This window comes from Epinephelus moara, chromosome 19, assembly GCF_006386435.1.
Source record: "Epinephelus moara isolate mb chromosome 19, YSFRI_EMoa_1.0, whole genome shotgun sequence".
Lineage (NCBI taxonomy): Eukaryota > Metazoa > Chordata > Actinopteri > Perciformes > Serranidae > Epinephelus > Epinephelus moara.
Window position 1 is genome coordinate 14,302,030 of NC_065524.1, and position 17,602 is coordinate 14,319,631.

At 41.0% G+C, this 17,602-nt stretch overlaps 1 protein-coding gene across 1 annotated transcript in view; it reads right to left on the bottom strand.

Moving 5' to 3' along the window:
* Positions 1-16: 16 nt before the first annotated feature.
* Positions 17-17,602, bottom strand: part of klhdc3 (kelch domain containing 3) — a 32,894-nt gene continuing 15,308 nt past the window's right edge. Inside the window, exons 9-11 of the mRNA XM_050070774.1 lie at positions 8,556-8,629; positions 7,048-7,126; positions 17-3,714 (exon numbers count right to left, since the gene is read on the bottom strand). Of these exons, the coding sequence (XP_049926731.1) occupies positions 3,648-3,714; positions 7,048-7,126; positions 8,556-8,629 (220 nt within the window). The 3' untranslated portion in view covers positions 17-3,647. The remainder of the gene's footprint in view (positions 3,715-7,047; positions 7,127-8,555; positions 8,630-17,602) is intronic.

Here is a 17,602-nt window from a genome sequence, read left to right on the forward strand (position 1 = left end):
AAATTACATACAAATGTTAACAACTCAAATTGTCTCAGATTTATTATTGATACAGTAATAAAGCATATTGCACAGGAAGTCCTGACCAACCTTGACAGTCCCCTCTGAAAAATGTGTCAAATATAAAATAAAATAAAAACGATAAGCATAGGGAGCCTGCACAGTTGTAAAATAAACCCAAATACACTCCATACTTTGTTCTGTTTTTTTTTTCCAAGCATTCTTTGTTGTTTATGAATTATTCAACCATATACTGTAAGCCCTAAAGACAGAACACATTTCTTGGCATGAAATCAGTCCACTCGCGTACTTCTGCTTGGGAAATAATTACTGCTCACTCTGAATGCGTTATAATGAGTGTGCGCTGTGATCTGATGATGCACTTTTCTCAACAGAAGCAGCTTTTTGATAAGCAAGAGTCTCCCTGCTGCCGAGTTGGATCAACTATTTGCTGAAACCCTCTCATAAAGTTAAATGAGAAACAGCAGGGGAGCCTCAGAAACTGCAGTGTTACATCACTGCCATTAAAAATGTATCGCCAATATATGTGGGCAAAAATCACTCGTCATTAGCATCGCCTTGTTGGAGGTAAGTGAGCGACCATCACTGAGGAAATGTGTTGTGCAGGTATTTTATTTTCGACCATAGTGTCTACATTGTCATTAACTTGATATTTACTTCATGTCATAAGCCTGAAAAGTTCTCGACTGAAAATACCATCACCCATAATCTTCACACGCATAAGGACCAAAATCCTAAAATAAAAATGACTTCCACACCACACGTTAGAAAAAAAAAGAAATAAACATCATCAGTTTTGCCTGCGGCCATTTGGTGTCACATAAACAGTTTGATTTGTTCACCAGTAGTTTTTTTTTTTTCCTTTTTTTTTTCCGTGAACACACGATTAGCTCCCTGTGGTTTCACTGCATCAGCTGTTGTATAGTCCAGGGGTACAGAGGAATATCAAGTGTGTGATATGTCCATGTGCATGTGCAGTGTACAGGGCATAAGACTGAGTCACATTGGCACCACCGGTCTATAAAGAAAATTCAGACTTGGTTTGGGCAGGCGAACGTCTCAAACTCTTGAACTCTACTTAGGCAAAAAGCAGCATCGACACGTCTCCTCTCTGTAAGGCCTGCCATGCCATGATTGGCTTTAGTGCAGTTTTCTGGTGACTTCAACCTGCATTTAAGATTGTTTACACTGCTTTACATGAAATTACACAGATTTGTAAACATTTACCATGTTAGGTCAGTGTCATCCAGTCCTGATATTTGCGACCCAGAGCCCTGCAGGGTTTAATCCTGACCAGCTAATCAGAGACTGACTGATACAGATTCAATTCAACTATCTGGGTGAACACAAAACGGCAGCGCACATGGTCCCAAAGACCAGGACTGAAAAACACTGATGCAGCTCACAAGTATGTGGTAACACAGTTCCTATTCACATCAAAATAAATAGGCAGTATAAATAAAATCATTTTGCCTGTATATTCATCCTCACCAAGTTATTCATTTAGATGGCATGTCATATTCACAAGATAAGTCTGGTGATATTCAGATTTTTTTTTTTCCTTTTGTCAACTAATCCCTCAAAAAAGACCAAAAACAACAATTAATTGTTCTAACAAGTATTGTCGGTGTATCCAAAGTCCCAAAATAAATCTTACTCCATAAACTTTCATTGTCCGAAAACTATTAACACATTTTACTCATGTTTAAGTAATGCGTTCACATGCAATCAGGGAGACGGTAAATGGAAAACCGAATATCATTTTAGTGAATGAGAGCAGGACAGTTAAATGAAGTGAGGCTGGTATTGATAATGGTAGATGGCACTGCTGTTCAAAGTTAAATTTTTTTTACTTCTTTGCCGCCCTGCCATCTTGTTGGACTGTTTGTTTTTCCTGTGCCATCCTAAAAGGTGTTATCCATGTGCCGTCTACCGTCTGCCTGATTCCATGTGAACGCAGCACAGCTGTTCAAAACTACAGCGCCCAGCTGTTTTTGCAAATTAATTGACCAAAAGTTGGTAGGGTAGTGTTGAGAGACGGACTAACACATTGTAGGTTTTGGTCTTTTTATGTTCACTATGTTGACTTAATCAAAAATGCAGAATATCACCAGCCTTTTCCTTTAACTCGTGGATGGAGATAAAAGCTTTAAAAAAGACCACCACCACCGCTCTTGTGTTTTCAAACTTTTGTTCTAAAATTTGTAATCAGAATACAAACACACAACCTGAATAAACATCCCCAATTTGACTAATCCAGAGTCATTTTCCAGCTGTGTGGCGAGTGTGTAATCTAATAACAGCCCTTATGCATTTATAACATCTGCTCAGGTTCAGCTTTGCTCGTAGTTGTACACAAACACACGTGCACCCTGTCCTGGTTTTTCACCGCGCTGTGAATAAGCACAGGTCACGAGGAGAGTCTCTGGTCGCTGTAGGATTGTCTATAAGTGGAACCACTACATTATGCATATTAGTGATCATCTCCCTCAACAATAACAGGCAAACTGAAGCAGGTGGACTAGGATTACGTGTAGACGGGACCACGTGCTTACACACATACACAGTATATATTTGCATCATGATTCCTTTCTACATTTGGCACTGAAAAACAAACTGCAGGGTGAGGGGTGGGGTGGCAGGTGAGTCGCACTCTTCCAGTGATAGGACAGCCTTTCTTGGAAGAATACAACAGACAACCACAATTACAAACTTCCCTGTGAAAAGGCTTTTTTTTTTCGGGAGAAAGAAAATGTCTAATGTATGGAAGTCTTATTAAAGACTGAATGATACATGCTATTGAGGGAGGTAGATGGACTTGATTAGTTTTACAAGGCTTGCTTCAGTCGCCCTGCAAAATCAACTTTGAGACACTTACGAGGAGAAAGGTGCTCGCCAAGTTATGATGAAATAGGGAAAAAAGTTTGAGCATTGAAAGCCAGTCAAACAGAACCTTTCACAAGCATAACACCCCAAAATGTTGTACCCAATACTCTCTCACCTTGCAATCAACACCAAAGTAATAAGTTAGCCTCGTCCACTCCATATACGGTGTAATTCACTTCATTTCCCGCAAATGGGCGTCGTAGTTTTACATGGTTTTATGACCAAGTTAGAGCTGCAAGATATACAAACTCATGACCATCTTAGTCTTTATGTGGAACACACGGTTCATGTGTCTCTTGGGGGAGATCTGTTGAGTGTGATATCAGGACGACGTTCTCAACAAAGAGGTTAGCTCTCAAGACCTTTGGCTGAAGTTCTTGTCTCTTCCTGTGCTTAAGATTAGAAGTCTATGATTATCATAGGCTGATTGGATTTCTAGAGAGGCTAGAAAAAAAGACAAAAAAGGTGAACAGGTGTCAACAATTTCTGTCACGAGTAACCAGTGTCCCAAGGGTTAAAATATCCTCAGACACGAGCGAGTGCTCGTGGTGCCCGAGGAAATCATACGCAGGATATTTTGGTCAGTAATGAGTTTTCACTTGGAGAATGTGGAAAATAAATCCCGTACAGATCCAAACTCTACAAAAACAGTCCGCCGGAGCTCAGCTGATTAGAAAGATAAAAGCTTGGTGTCCTGAAACAGAGCAAGAAGTCCCGCTTCTGTTTCACATTCAGCAGCCTCAGCCGTGGGAGGAGAAGATGGGCCTGCTGATGTTGCTGTTGGTGGTCATGGCTGCCAGTTCCCACCTGGAGTGAACAACAGGGACATTCAGAGGCAAGAATCTCAGGATAACTTCACAGAACTGGTTCAGACCAAAGAAAAAAGTTATGGTCTGCTTTGTGTTCACAATTATTAGTCCACACTGTAACTGGACCATAAATACCATACCATAAATAGTGACCAACAAATAGAAATGGGCATTTTGTAGCATAATATTTTGGGAGGATAGTTACTGTGTGGTCTCTACGTTTCATCATTTCACTCATTCTTTATTCAGGAGCTGCTACAATAGACAGGGTAGGAGACAAACACATCACACCTCCGGTTTAAGTGTCTTTCACTTTCTGATGGATCAGGGAAAATTCTTGCACTTGTGCTTAGGTACGTATGTGTTACCATGGTTACCAAGTGATCTTGCATACATAGAAAGCAAAAATAGAGATCGCAGGTTCTTCAGGATTTTCAGGATTGCCTTCAGACTGCAGGCAAATCAGATTTTTAAAATCAGATCTTGAAGACAGACTGTCCGCACTGTTGTCTGCAAGTGATCAGATCGGATTTGTCTGTCCACCTCACCAACCTATCTACATGGGCTCCTGTGGTAATGAAGTCAGTAACTATATTGCAATGCTAGTGACACGGCTTTCCAACACGGACGCATGAGAAATGGAGGTCTGTCATTTTGTCCTCCAAACAATTTATTTTGGCGTCAGCGCTTCTATCACTCTGGTTTTGACATCATCATTGTGTGTTATGTTCAAAGATATTCTGAAATCCAATTTGAGCGGCCAGACAGAGATGCATCTGTAGAAATCTGACTGGAATGGCATTTCATCCACCTCCTAATGTGGTTTGGATCACACTTGCAAAAATCATTTCATGTGTTTTTTTGCTGTCCAGACTCTAAAATCAATCTGGAGACAATGGACCTTTTTCACAGCAGATATTTTGACTTGTCATAGTAGGAAAAGCACAGGTGAAACTGATAACATTAACATGACAGCTCAGTTCCATTAAGTGTGCCAGTAAGCTTTACCAGTGAGCCAGCATGCACCATACCAGGACCTAAATTCACCTGTGCTTTTCCATACTATGACATGTCAAAATGTCTGTCTAATGACAGATTTGGGCTGGCAGTCTTAAAAAAAGGCCTCAACACCCTAGTATGCTCCAAACAAAATACAATTACATCGGAATTGCTGTAGAATCTTGCACTGTGAGCATACTGATTTTGTTTGAAACGTACTGCTGGCTATAAGATTTTAGGCACAGCTGATGTCTTTGCCTCATAATCTTTTATTCAATTCAACTAGAAAACACACTTATATGGTGTGAAATATCCACAATGCTTGAAATCTACTGCGATGACAGTTAATCAAGCAACTGTGTGACATTTGCTCTCACCCCCCTGTCCGAGTGAAGGGCTATGATGTGGACGAGGATGAGGGAAGGCCCCACTGTAACACGAGAACCAGGAGCAGGGGCTGACAACAGGGTCTAGCGCTGACCTGCTGACAGGTCAGAGGTTGAGCTCCAGATTGTTATCACTGGCTCTGGTTTCACACTCACTCCCTCTCAATTGCTTTGTTCGTTTTTTCATTGCGCGCGCGTGTGTTTAAAAGGTGAGAGTGGCATTGGAGCTGGGGATGCCAGTGAGGGGCAAAGGGAGTTAACCAGAGTCTTGTGACCCTGCTGGAAACCCTCCAAGGGTTAGAAACACAACTGCAAAGTGGGGAGTGTGCAAGGTGGCAGTGACAGTGTGAGAGAAATGAGCGGCTGAGAGGAGTAATTAGTATCACGTTCCATGGGGTTCATTTGTAAAAAAGAAAATCACATTAGTGCAACCCCTCCATTCCAGATGCACTTGTCTAATGAGTCTATTCATTAAGGTTATTTGAGAAGAGGTTATAGGCCTGAAATGGAATGGCTGTGTGAATATTATTCCCTATGAAGCAAAATATTATGGTCTGTATCACTGGGAAGGATAACGGAGGCTGGCACGCAGTAATTACTGAAAACATAATATTTTTGGACATGTATTTTGCTTTCATGGGTTCTATTTTATGTTTTTAGCTTTGAAACGGTTATTACAACTTGCCAACCCTGTGATTACAATGTCACAACAAATCAAAGTGGGGCTCTCAAATTTTTTGAGTCTCTCTTGCATGTCGTGTCAAAATAATTTTAAAAGTTGTCAAAATCATGTATAATTATCACACTTGTTTCTTTAAGCAACTTTTTCTTTATACTTATGCTGCAGTGTTTTTAAAAATCTCAAAAGGTGCTACATGTTAAATTCCTACCTGCTTGCAACTGAGAATATCATTCTTTGCATTCATTTATTTATTCTATTACTTCACTGGCTTTACAGAAAGGAAGTTGTTGTGTGGCTGTATTTGTATTTATTCTATTTAATGTAAAAAAAAAAATAAAGCAGATAAAACTGGTATTCATATTTTTGTCATTTCTAAGACCTCCATGTTTAACATGATCTTAGTGTGTGTGCATGTGCATGTCTGTATCCAGTCACAGGAAAAGCTGAGCTCTTCTACACACCCGCAGCTCAAGCAGCCAGCGACAGGAAGTGCTGAGTAAAAGACAGTAGAATTGCAGCAGTGTTGACGACTATTGTTACATCCTGTCTGGCGGTGATGAAACAGAACCATGGCTGTCATTAACTACACAACAAAACATAATGAATAGATAATTCAACAACCAGCTGTCTAACGTAGCAGGTTAACTGAGAGATTATTTTTTCTAGCATTTTTTTGTTTGATTAAGCAACAGTGATTTGGGGATCTGGAGATGTGAAATGTTGCAAAGCTGTTAATTCACTTTGTGTTCTACTGGTTCAGAACTTCTGTGTTTGGCATTTTTTTTTGATCAGTTCATAAAAAAATACAGGCACTGTAAAGTCCAAAGACGCTTTGGTAAGGATAAAAATCATTTTTCAATGGCACAAAATTAATTGAGAACCACATTGAGACTGTACTCAGTGAATTGGGTTTTGTCAGCTGGACTGTGATAGCCAAGAAGATTTGCCTTTAACATTTTTAGTTTCATCATGATCGTCTGTTTTTTTTCCGCACACAAACCTTAATGCAATGAGTTGATGATATAATTACACACAAATTTTCCATGTAGGGTCTTAAAGTAAAGTCAGACAAAAGCCTGAGTAAGACCTACCGCTGGTTAAATGAGGATAATGAGTCATAATTTGCCTCTTTGACGAACAGCCTCATTATTGAGAGAGACAGTGGTGGCAACAATGACGAGCATACTACAAACAGCATGAACAACAATATGTCAATTCTATGAGCAAATAGCGCTAATGTTTGAGAAGAGGATGCTTGTCTGACCTGATATCATGTGGGAGTCCTGACTGCTCCAGACTGTACTGAATAACAGCTATTTTGCATAACGTCTTCAAATTAGGGCCTGAAAAGAAGAGAGTGTAATGAGTCATAGGCTGATCAGAGACACTAATCATATCCAGAATATCCATTTCAGCTGTGGGAATTCAAAATGGATCCAGGCAGTTTAGATCTAAGAATCTGTAGATGAAAGGGATTAGATTTCATCTCCGTGGTGGAAAAATCACCATGTTCTGTTCGTACCATAGCCCAGAAAAACAGCTGAAACAAACAGTGTTCATGAGGACAAGCAGATCATTATGATTCCAGTATTAAATCATCTAAGTACACAAATCATCTTATCACAAACTTCATCCCAAGTATTATCACCGTCATAGCTGCTCCACCATATGTTCAGTGGTAAACAGTGTGAAGGCACACGCGACTGGCACGTGGAGGCATATGCCACAGGGGATGCCACTGGGTACTGCCAGTCCCATACGGTCCCTGTGTAAACCCACCTACACAAACTGTGACCTGACAGCATTGCAGGCTACCCCAGTGCAAGCAGGAAATGGCTATATTTGGTAGTGAATGAGACGGAAGTGTCCCATGTGATATCATAAAGCAGGGCCAAGGCCAGACATAAAAGGCAAGGTGGGAAATAAAGCAGTGGAGTAGAGAAGGTATTGGTTCTTAAACATTTATCAAGATGACCACAAGATAGCTTCTTCAGTCTTATTTAAGGTGGTCTAAAATACTTAGATACCTTTTTAAAGGGGAAGTTCACCCCAAATCAAAAATACATATTTCTTCCTACCTGTAGTGCTGCTTATCAATCTGGATTGTTTTGGTGTGAGTTGCTGAGTGTTGGAGATATCGACCATAGAGATGTCTGCCTTCTCTCTAATATAATGGAACTAGATGGCACTCAAAGCACCAAAAAATGCATTTTAAAAACTCAACAGCAATGGTTCTACCCAGAGATCACAACCCTGTTACTCAAGATAAACCACAGACCTTGTTGCGAAGACTTTAATGTAGCAACTATTTTCTTTCTGCCAAACTACACCTGCCAACTGTATTACCCCGCAGAAGGAGGCGTTCATTGACTCTTGGACGAGAGGCTCATATTAATGGTCTCCTTCTGAGCTGAGCTGTAACATTAGCTAGCTCAGAGGTGCTCATGATTTCTGGAAAGAGACACTGATGTTGAGTTTTTCACATGCATTTTTTGCAGCTTTGAGCATCACGAGCCAAGTACCATTTAGTACCACTATACTGGAGAGAAGGCAGACATCTCTGTAGTAGATATGTCCAACATTTGGCAACTCACACCAAAACAATCTAGATTGATAAATAGCCCTACAGGTAAGAGGAACAAATGCATTCTTGGTTTGGGGTGAACTATCCCTTTAGGTCAGTGACAAAGTAGCACTACATGCATGTATTTTTGGTGTGAAATGTGCCTTTAAGCTAACAAAAGAGACGTGGATATTGACAAGGATACTTACTGAAGTCTAAGATATACAGGTCTGAATGATCCATGAGGTTAAATTCATCACCCATTCCTTGCTCTGGACAGGGGCTGTGAAGAGAACAAACACAGTTTTTGTAAGAACTGTGAACAAAAATATATTGAAACTGACAACTTACAAGTGGTCAAAGCTTGAGACCTTTCCAGGAGGACAACAGTAACTCCTTAAACTTCCTGTCCGTTATAATGAGCCACAAAACTTGCCAAGGTTGTATTTGCTACTCAACTGTTTAATGGGGAAATGTTATTGTTTTTCCCCTGGTTTTTCCTGGAATTCTCAACAATTAGTTACCAACAGACTCCAAATTATTTACCTTGCCATCCATCCTCTTACCATCTTTCTTTAATCACTAAGGTTTATAATCAGGGAGCCACAGGTTATTCTCAAAATACCAGTGCTTTCAACTCAGTGCTCTGCTCTTTTTATCATGGGCTGGCATGATTTAAGCCCACAGGAAGTGGAGCACTGCAGTGAGACGGCAGGCTGGCCCGTGCTGATAGTCTCCCAGACCTGTGCAGCCGTTGATATCACTGCACATCTGTTTCCTGCCATGGCTTGACACACACAACTGTGACACACCTGGTGCACCACAGCTTAGAAAGCCTACTCACTTCAGTCATAGTCTGTGTATCAATTATCAGTCAATTAAAATGCAAACCCTGGCTTCTTGGAAGGATACAATAAAAAAACACAAGTCAAAGTAACAGCCTGTGGGAGTTCAACTTATATCTTATGGATGATTTATTCCCACAAGGCAGTTAGTATATTCCTGTAAATATACTCGATGCACATCATTGCTTTATATCTGTAACAACAGTGCACCAGGAGACCTGTCCAGATTAGTAGATAAAAATGCACTTTACAGTTTTACACTACCCAGAGGACAGTTTCAGCCAGACAGGTGCATTCACCAAGCACTTCAGTGTCTATAAATATCTATCATGGAGAATAACTGAGAGACTTTGTTGCCAGGTTTGGTCTTTGAGCATAGCTTCACAAGATGCTATCTGCTATGCATGGAATGGCAAGTGACTGGCATGTGTCCAACCAAAGACTCCATCAGACACCACTTCAGTACTGCTGAAGCAATCTAGCAGGAGCCACTTGTTTTGAAATGCCTGGAATTACATTTATTTCACTTCCCTTTCCCTTTGGTCTTTTTCTCTCTTCACTCCTGCCCCAAACCACCCTCTTGGTGAACACACAAAAAACTCTCTCCTCCAGTGTCTCCCTACCCATCAATCTCTATTCCTCTTTCCCGCTGTCCTCTCCATCGCGTCTCCCTTTGCTGCGTGTTCAGGATGCTGTAAGGGTTTTACGTTGCTAATCTTCCCTAAACAAACATGGTAGTGGCTTAAAGCGGCCAGGAGAGGTGCAGAGCACGAGTGCAGTCGTCCCAGGGGGCCAGCTGGGGAAGTCATTACGCCCCCTGCCCCCCAAGAGGTGATCCACCCGGGCTTATAACACGGGCCTTTATCAGAATACACACAACCACCCAAGCTCCCCGTCATCATTAGACCTCCTACTCCTGGACTTGCTGTTCATTGTTGGCTGTAATGTTGCGGTGATGATTAAAATGGAAGTTCTCAATTCTGTAATGCAGCTGTAAGACTACTGTTGAAAATTATAGATTGCTACAAATGCCACTTACATATCAAACTTAATTAAACAATATAATAATAAAACAAACACTAAAACATCCTGTATAAACTGCATGAGCACGGGTCAGAGACTTTCATGGTGGCATCAAACCTTACTGTACATTTGTTCCTTTGTGGTATTTTTTAGGACTTAGAAGTCTGAAATGTCCTGACACACCAAGCAGACAGTCAGCTGTTGGATGCCATGTGAATATTATTACGCATCTGTGTCCAACAACTGCCTGTAGCTTTTGCAATGTGCCTGTCATTATTGGCTCTAGCTGGTCCTTATCAACTGCTGGTCACAAATTCAGCCTGTCATCTTTCATGAATTTGGTTTCACATCTTGCCAGCATATTGAATATTCACTCCCCCTGCTATGCCGTATTATGAACATCAAAATTCAAATGTTTGTTGGTTACATTAAATACTGTATGTGTGGAAATGACACTGACATCAGTCTGTCTCCGTAACAGAAGTAATGAAGAGCAGCATCTCTATCTAAAGAGCAACACTGCAGTGGCTGTCAACTACTGTGCAAGCTCACATGGAGAAGAGGGTATAGGCCTTGGATGCTGACACGTGAAAGGGTGCAGATAAGAGGATGCTACAAGAGCAACAAGAGACATGAAGATTGCATCCCCTTGGACGAGGCTTTCTCGCATGCTCACAGATAATGTCGGCCTGGGTGTGAAATTCAGCAGAACATTAGGGACTGGTAATGCTTTATTGATCATCGCAAAAAGGCAAAGCCTGAAGGGGATCATAGAGGCAGGGGAATGAGGAAAAAAGGGTGGTAAATGGTGTCTAATACACTGACAGTAGTTGGAAGCGGGAAAGTCACAGTGTGCGACTTTATGTGGCATCCTGGTGTTTGATGGGTTACTTTGTTACTTGATCAGCAAAGTAGCACTATGTGTGAAAGTGCTCCTCCCCCTGCAGCAGCAGTGGTTCTCAGTCTGAATGAGGCCTGTGAGTGATGCTGCTCCCCCACTAAAAAAACACTGGTTGCTATTTCAAACAACACTCAATGAGGGTGTCTAATCACCCAATTGCCAGGCCTTTGTAGCAACGCACTGCCTGCTCCACCTCATTATGTTCCAAACTTGGGTCCCAAAACGGCAGAAGAAAGAGCTGAACTACAGTGCTAAAACTAATGAGGGAACGACACAGAGCCTGGGAACACTGCAAATTGTCTCAATTGTCCAGGAATTTAACTGCCAACAAATCCTGTAAAGCACTTTCACAGACAGCTACAATGCAAATGAAGTGACAAGAAAACGACTGACCATTGGAGCAACAGCTCTGCTACACAAACACTGATGTTAACAATATATCTGGAAACCGTCCTGTCGTAGGCATGTTTTCAGTGGCTTCATTGGCCATATCCTCATTCTTGGAGTGATATGATCTGCATCCCTTTCCTTTCTCCACTTCCTACTGAACTTTGGTCCTTCAGAACCATGTAGCTAACAGGAACTCATCGCACACTACAACTTCCTACAGAGCACCTTATCAGGATGGCCAGACATGAAATCAAATTATGTCAGGAGCACTTTGGAATTAAGTGAAAATACTTGAAACAGGCAGTGGTACTACAACAAACAAAAAACAGACAGCAATTTGTAAATGACTTCTAGATTAATGGGTGACATTAAAAAACAATTTAAAAAATACAGGACTGTTGTCATGCTCTTGGCAACTGTAGAAGGAAAACATTTCTCTTTTGACTGATGTAGGATTGGATGAAAATCATGTATCACAATACTGTTGACCAACTACCTTGATATTGATATTGTAAAGGTATTGTAGGGTTGACTTTTGGCGTTTTCAAGAAATACTTACACAACGACATTTTCGACAAATAGTCATCAGTAATGAGGGTATAATCACTAAGCCGGCAAGGGCAAATAATAGAGTAGCTAGAACAATCTGGTAAATTCAGTTAATGCCTTTAGTGTAATGCAGCCCTTACAATGAGAAAAAGACAATACTTGTGATTTTCTAGTATTTAAAATCTAAGATGATATCTAGTGTCGTGTCATGATATTGATATATTGCCCATCCCAAGATTATAGCAATCATTTAGTGATATAGCTGCAGGCATAATGACACACAGCCAGCCAAGTAAATTACTGCAGATAGCCACAATTGTCTGCTAATATTCAATTCTTCTGCCCATTATTTTTACTGTCAGATTTATTAAATGACAAAGCCTACAGATATGATCTGGTGGTAGGGGTTGTGTTAAAACTTTGCAACAATTTTGGAGCTAAACTTTCTCAAAGAAATCCAATAGACTTAGTTATCACAGATCAATAGATTCCCGTCCACTTCTTTTGCCTTTATCTCGACTGTCTCACCTCGTCTTACCGAGCTATCTGTGCCCCCTCCTGGGCAGTGGCTGGACAGTGGATTAAGACCTGTACTTGCCCAGACCTAAGCCCCATGCAGAGGGTGATACACAAACTACAGCTGGCTCCCAGAGAGAGACGCCTGGCTTCAGATTAGACAGAGGAGATGCCAGCTGCTAGTGAAGCATGCATCTCAAATTGCAACCCCTGTGGACAAAATGTAGTTGGACTTGGTGGTGGTATTGGAGAGAAAAATTGGTCCTACAAATCTCAAGCAAACAGTCCCTTTTATCAAGACAGGTTGTTATCAACCTAGCTGCCTATAAAAATGAGGAAGAGGACATTAAATACTGTTTCCGGACCTTGAACGCAGCTGTTTAATATACAGGGGGAAAGTCTGAAGTGCTTGTCAAGTGCTCCTCTATAGCTGGCAGATTCATTCTGGAAAAATAAGTTACTTCCTCTATAGCACCAATCTTCACCTGCAGCTGAAGCGTCAAGGTCAGCCACATAACAGGAGACACTCACAATAGAAATACTGACAAACATAGAGTCCTGCATGTATAGTTGAGGTTCATACTGTCTATCAGAGTAGCTCATCAGATACTTTTTCAGGCCAGGTAATTATCTCTTTATACACTGCTCTTTTGTTGCTACGAGTGTTTGCTGCCATGTCAATATGATCACTCTTTCACTAACAAAAACCTTGTTGGGTTTGAGAAAAGTTCATTTCACTGTCAAGAAGTGTCGTTTAATATATGACATGCTAACTGCCAACAAACAGCCTTATGTTCTGTTAAAACAGCGGACTGGTGGGCTATGATCAGGGTGTCCACACGTATCAAACACTTAATGATTTTTAAGACATTTTCAAGATAAGTTTCAACCAAATTTAAAAGTGATTTTTGGACAAATCATCTTTGTTAATTCAAGCATTGCAGGTAAGAATAAAGGTAAGTAGTATGTATGTGGTCCTGGCAGAGGTAGGCTTTACATAGGAACACGGTTATTAGAGTGCGTTAGGTTAATCTACATTTGGCCAATAGGTATGTGTTAAAGGAGCTATATGTAAGAAATATAAAGCAAATAGTCGTAAAATGCTCCTAATATGTCACAGAGACTAAGGAATAATGTTCATATAACATACTGATCTCACCGACAACAATAGTACAGCCATAATATTCGTTTTTAAAAAAATATTTTACGGTCTGCAAATCATGTTTATGTTTTGAATTTGTGTTTTGGCCTGTTGCGCCACCCACCACCGTCTACCAGTCACGCAGTCAGTAGAGTCTCAGTATCAGTTACAGTTACGACTGAGCTACAGCAGCACGGCAAGCAGCATTAGCAGTGTCCCGGTACATAACATTAGCAGCCGGTTCCTCCGCTGTATGCAGCAGCAGCGTTAGCAGCAGAGAAGCCGGACTTGCTCAAATGGTCCGCCGGAAAACCGAAGATCAGGGACGCGGCCCTGCCACGGCAGCCGCCCGTGGGCAAACAAATCAGTCTCCAGCGTGCCGCTGTCCAGCGACCTCAAATCTGTAGGGGGGGGCAGACACAACCCGAGGCAGTATTTTGAATTTGATTGCAGTAACCGTTTTGGCCACATTCTTACATACAGCGCCTTTAAGTTAAAAGTCAGTATTCAGTTCAATGGCAGGTTTAAAAATTTGTAACGTCAGAAATGTGGACTTTTACAGAGAAGAGCTTAACTCATTTTGACAAAAAGAAATTAAAAAAATAGATAAATGAAATTAGATTTAATGTCTGTGGCAATTAAGACCTCATATTTGAATGTAAGACTATTTAATGACTTTTAAGGTCTAACAGATATATATGCAATTGAATTTGAGACATTTTAAGACTTTTTAAGGACCTGCAGACACCCTGTTGATTGTCCTTTTTTATTTATTTTATTTATTATAGCATGGCATTGTTTCAAAGAGGGGACCTAAAAAAGGGGGTATAGTTTGTGTTGACAGTAGTAAATCACAAGTTAAACTACTACTATTTAGACATGTGAATTTATGTGGACAACGGTATCACAAAGCCTCACCTGTGCAGGCTGTTTATTTGAGCTGCTGTGTAACACTCAACCCTATGACACCTTAACATATACAGCCTGTTAGTGGGTTAAAGAGGGTTAAGATGCAGATGAAATACTATCATGAGCTTGTCTTTGAAGAGTAAATCACAGTGATGCTGCGCTGCCCCGAGGTCCTGTCCCGACACGTGCGGGATGCCCTGTATCCTGTTGGGGTCACCTCCACTGTTTGACAGGCTTTATCTCGGGCATACTAAGTGCACACACACATGCATACAGACAATTAATAAAGGAAACTTCTGCAGCCTAACCTCTGACACTGAAGGCCAAACGACAACATGTGTGTGGCATCATAATCTATGGAGTGTTGATAGGCATGTTTCAATGGAGCCAAGTGCTACACTGGGAGATCTGAAGACATCATCGGGTGCAGGAAGCGCTGCCATAATGATATTTAGATTTAAGAATCAATGAAAATCAGAACAGGAAGTAGGGGTTTTCAAGCAATGCCTGGCAACAAAATTAAATGTTTTAAAATTAGTTCTGCCTCCGTCTCATGTTGTGTTTAGTCTAACATTTGAACTGTCAGGTTCAACAATGATAACACTAAGCCACACTTTAACCGGCTGGACTATCATAACAGCAACCCTTTCAGTCATTGATAAGGAGAAAAATGGCCTTGTAGGTGATATCGAGGCACCAGGCTTTTGACCCTCATGATCTACTAAACAAAATCACTGGACTCTGCAGAAGCTCTGCAGCTCAACAACTCGCTGTTTTGAAATGACCAGTTGAATTCCACGCAGATTAAATATCACGGTGAGATTCTGGTGGATTTAACAAGAGGTTTGGGGGTGGGATGTTTTGGCTACCAGTGAGATTACCTGCTGTGTAGTCTCCCTCTTGCTTAGAGTATAGCAGCCACACACTTCCCTACCTGGGAACTTGACATTAGTAGGACAACTGAGACATAAAATCAGTTTGACTTTTACACTGAACTAAAATAGCATGAGGTTTATAAACAAACCCTCTCTAATCTTATATTTAGCATAATTCATCTATACTTAACAGAGTAATGATTCAGCAATAGACCGAAACATAAAAAAAAAAGAGGCTCAATATTTGGGGCATAAATGTTTCTGCATCTAATGTTAGGAATGGCGTCAGCATTCTCTCCATCTTTAATAAATGTACTAAGCAACTGTGCATATTGTGTGTGCATATTGCCAAATGGAACACATGCGTTAAGGCTGGCAGGGCAGAGCAACCATGTGCGTGTGTATGTGCACCACTCTGACGTCAGCCCTTCAAGAGGAGCTGTGAGTCATTAAGTCATGAGAATACACCAAAATGCAAACACACACAAATGGCACACCACAGCGGAAGTAGGAAATCTCAGCAGTGACCTGTAATTTGACTAAAAGTCTGATACAGGGAAAGTGAATCATGAGCATTTTGATATTTTATTATGGTTAACATAATTTCTCATGTTGGGAAAGACGACAAAACGTCAGGGAAAGCATTCATTTAAGATGTTGACTGCAGCTGTGCCTGAACTGAAAAGAAATAAGGACAGTAAGTGTTATTGATGAGAAGCACCAGAAAGTAGGGCCAGTCAATATCATCCAACTGTGGAGCTACAGTGCCAGCAGTTTTGAAACTGGGTTTGCAAGCCTGTGGTTGGCTGTGTGTTAAAAATAGAGCTGGGTATCGTTTAAAAAAAATTAGGATACCAGTACCAATACCAGCACTCTTAAAGTGACACTGATACCAGTAGAGTACTGTATTTGATACCCATTATGTGAATGGAGTGGCATCTCAGCAAGCTGAACAGCCAACTCCGTCAAATCCGCCGCGATCTACTGCGCCATACCGCAGACTGTATGGGTTGTGGATGCTACGGTAGTGGGCCAAACACACATTGCATTAAATTGAAGGTTGATGGTGATTGGCTGCGAGTAAAACCATACAAATGGTATTTTTTTCTAGATCTAGGTGCAAAAAGTATCGAATGCTGATATCATGAAGGCACAATACTACTTGGTACCGGGTTATTTGGTTGATACCTGAAAGGTTGCAGCGTTTTCCATAGAATTAGAATCTATGTGTGACGGTAGCTGACAACAGGGGTACGCTAACTTCCCTATTTATTTTTTTTCTTGCCTGTGTTTCCTTGTGTTTCAGTCTGTTTCCCCTCTGAATTTAGAGGTTTTTGAACTCTAAACGAGTTCATTTTTTCCATCAGTCGCAATTTGTGAAGGTTTGAGTAGCGGGGTAATTATCTAATTAGTCAATCAGGGCTGAACAGATTGACGGATAAGAGGAGCAGCTGCTGCGGAAGCAAGCTTTTAGAGCCAGCACGATGAATGGTTAGGTTTAACTTTCACTTCGCCTGGTGCTCTGCTTCTCCATCTGTGACTAGAGCAGCTAAAAACATGGTGGCAGATGTTTTAATTGCGGCAGGCTGCCACAAATAAAGTAATGTGTGGGAAGCCATGTAATGAGTACCGATACCCAGTCAAACTTAAGAAAAATACAGAACCTATTAAAAGAAAAAGCTGCCATTATAACACTCATTGCTAGCAGGTGGCACAAATGTTTAAACTGCAGCAGCTATTAGTGTCTTTGCCTGTAGATGGTAAAAATCAACATGTCTACATTTGCAGACATGTACATTTTCTGTACCACAAACTGACATGTTTAAAACTTATCTGACCAAACGTTACTTTTATACTTCCTCACCATCCTCTCAGCTTATGAGAGTGCAGATGATGGCTTTGTTTCTTATGTCATTGGATTACATAAGGGTCACTTTACCTGGCTCTGCCTAAGCACAGTAATGACATCAAAGACACTCATTTATCGCTTCAGGCCACTGTGGCATTGTTAGACCTAAAGTGACAGCCACTGGTCCCTGCTTCTCACAGTGAAAGGCAATTACAACGCCTTTGAAGATCACTCATTACCAACAGTCCACATAAAGGT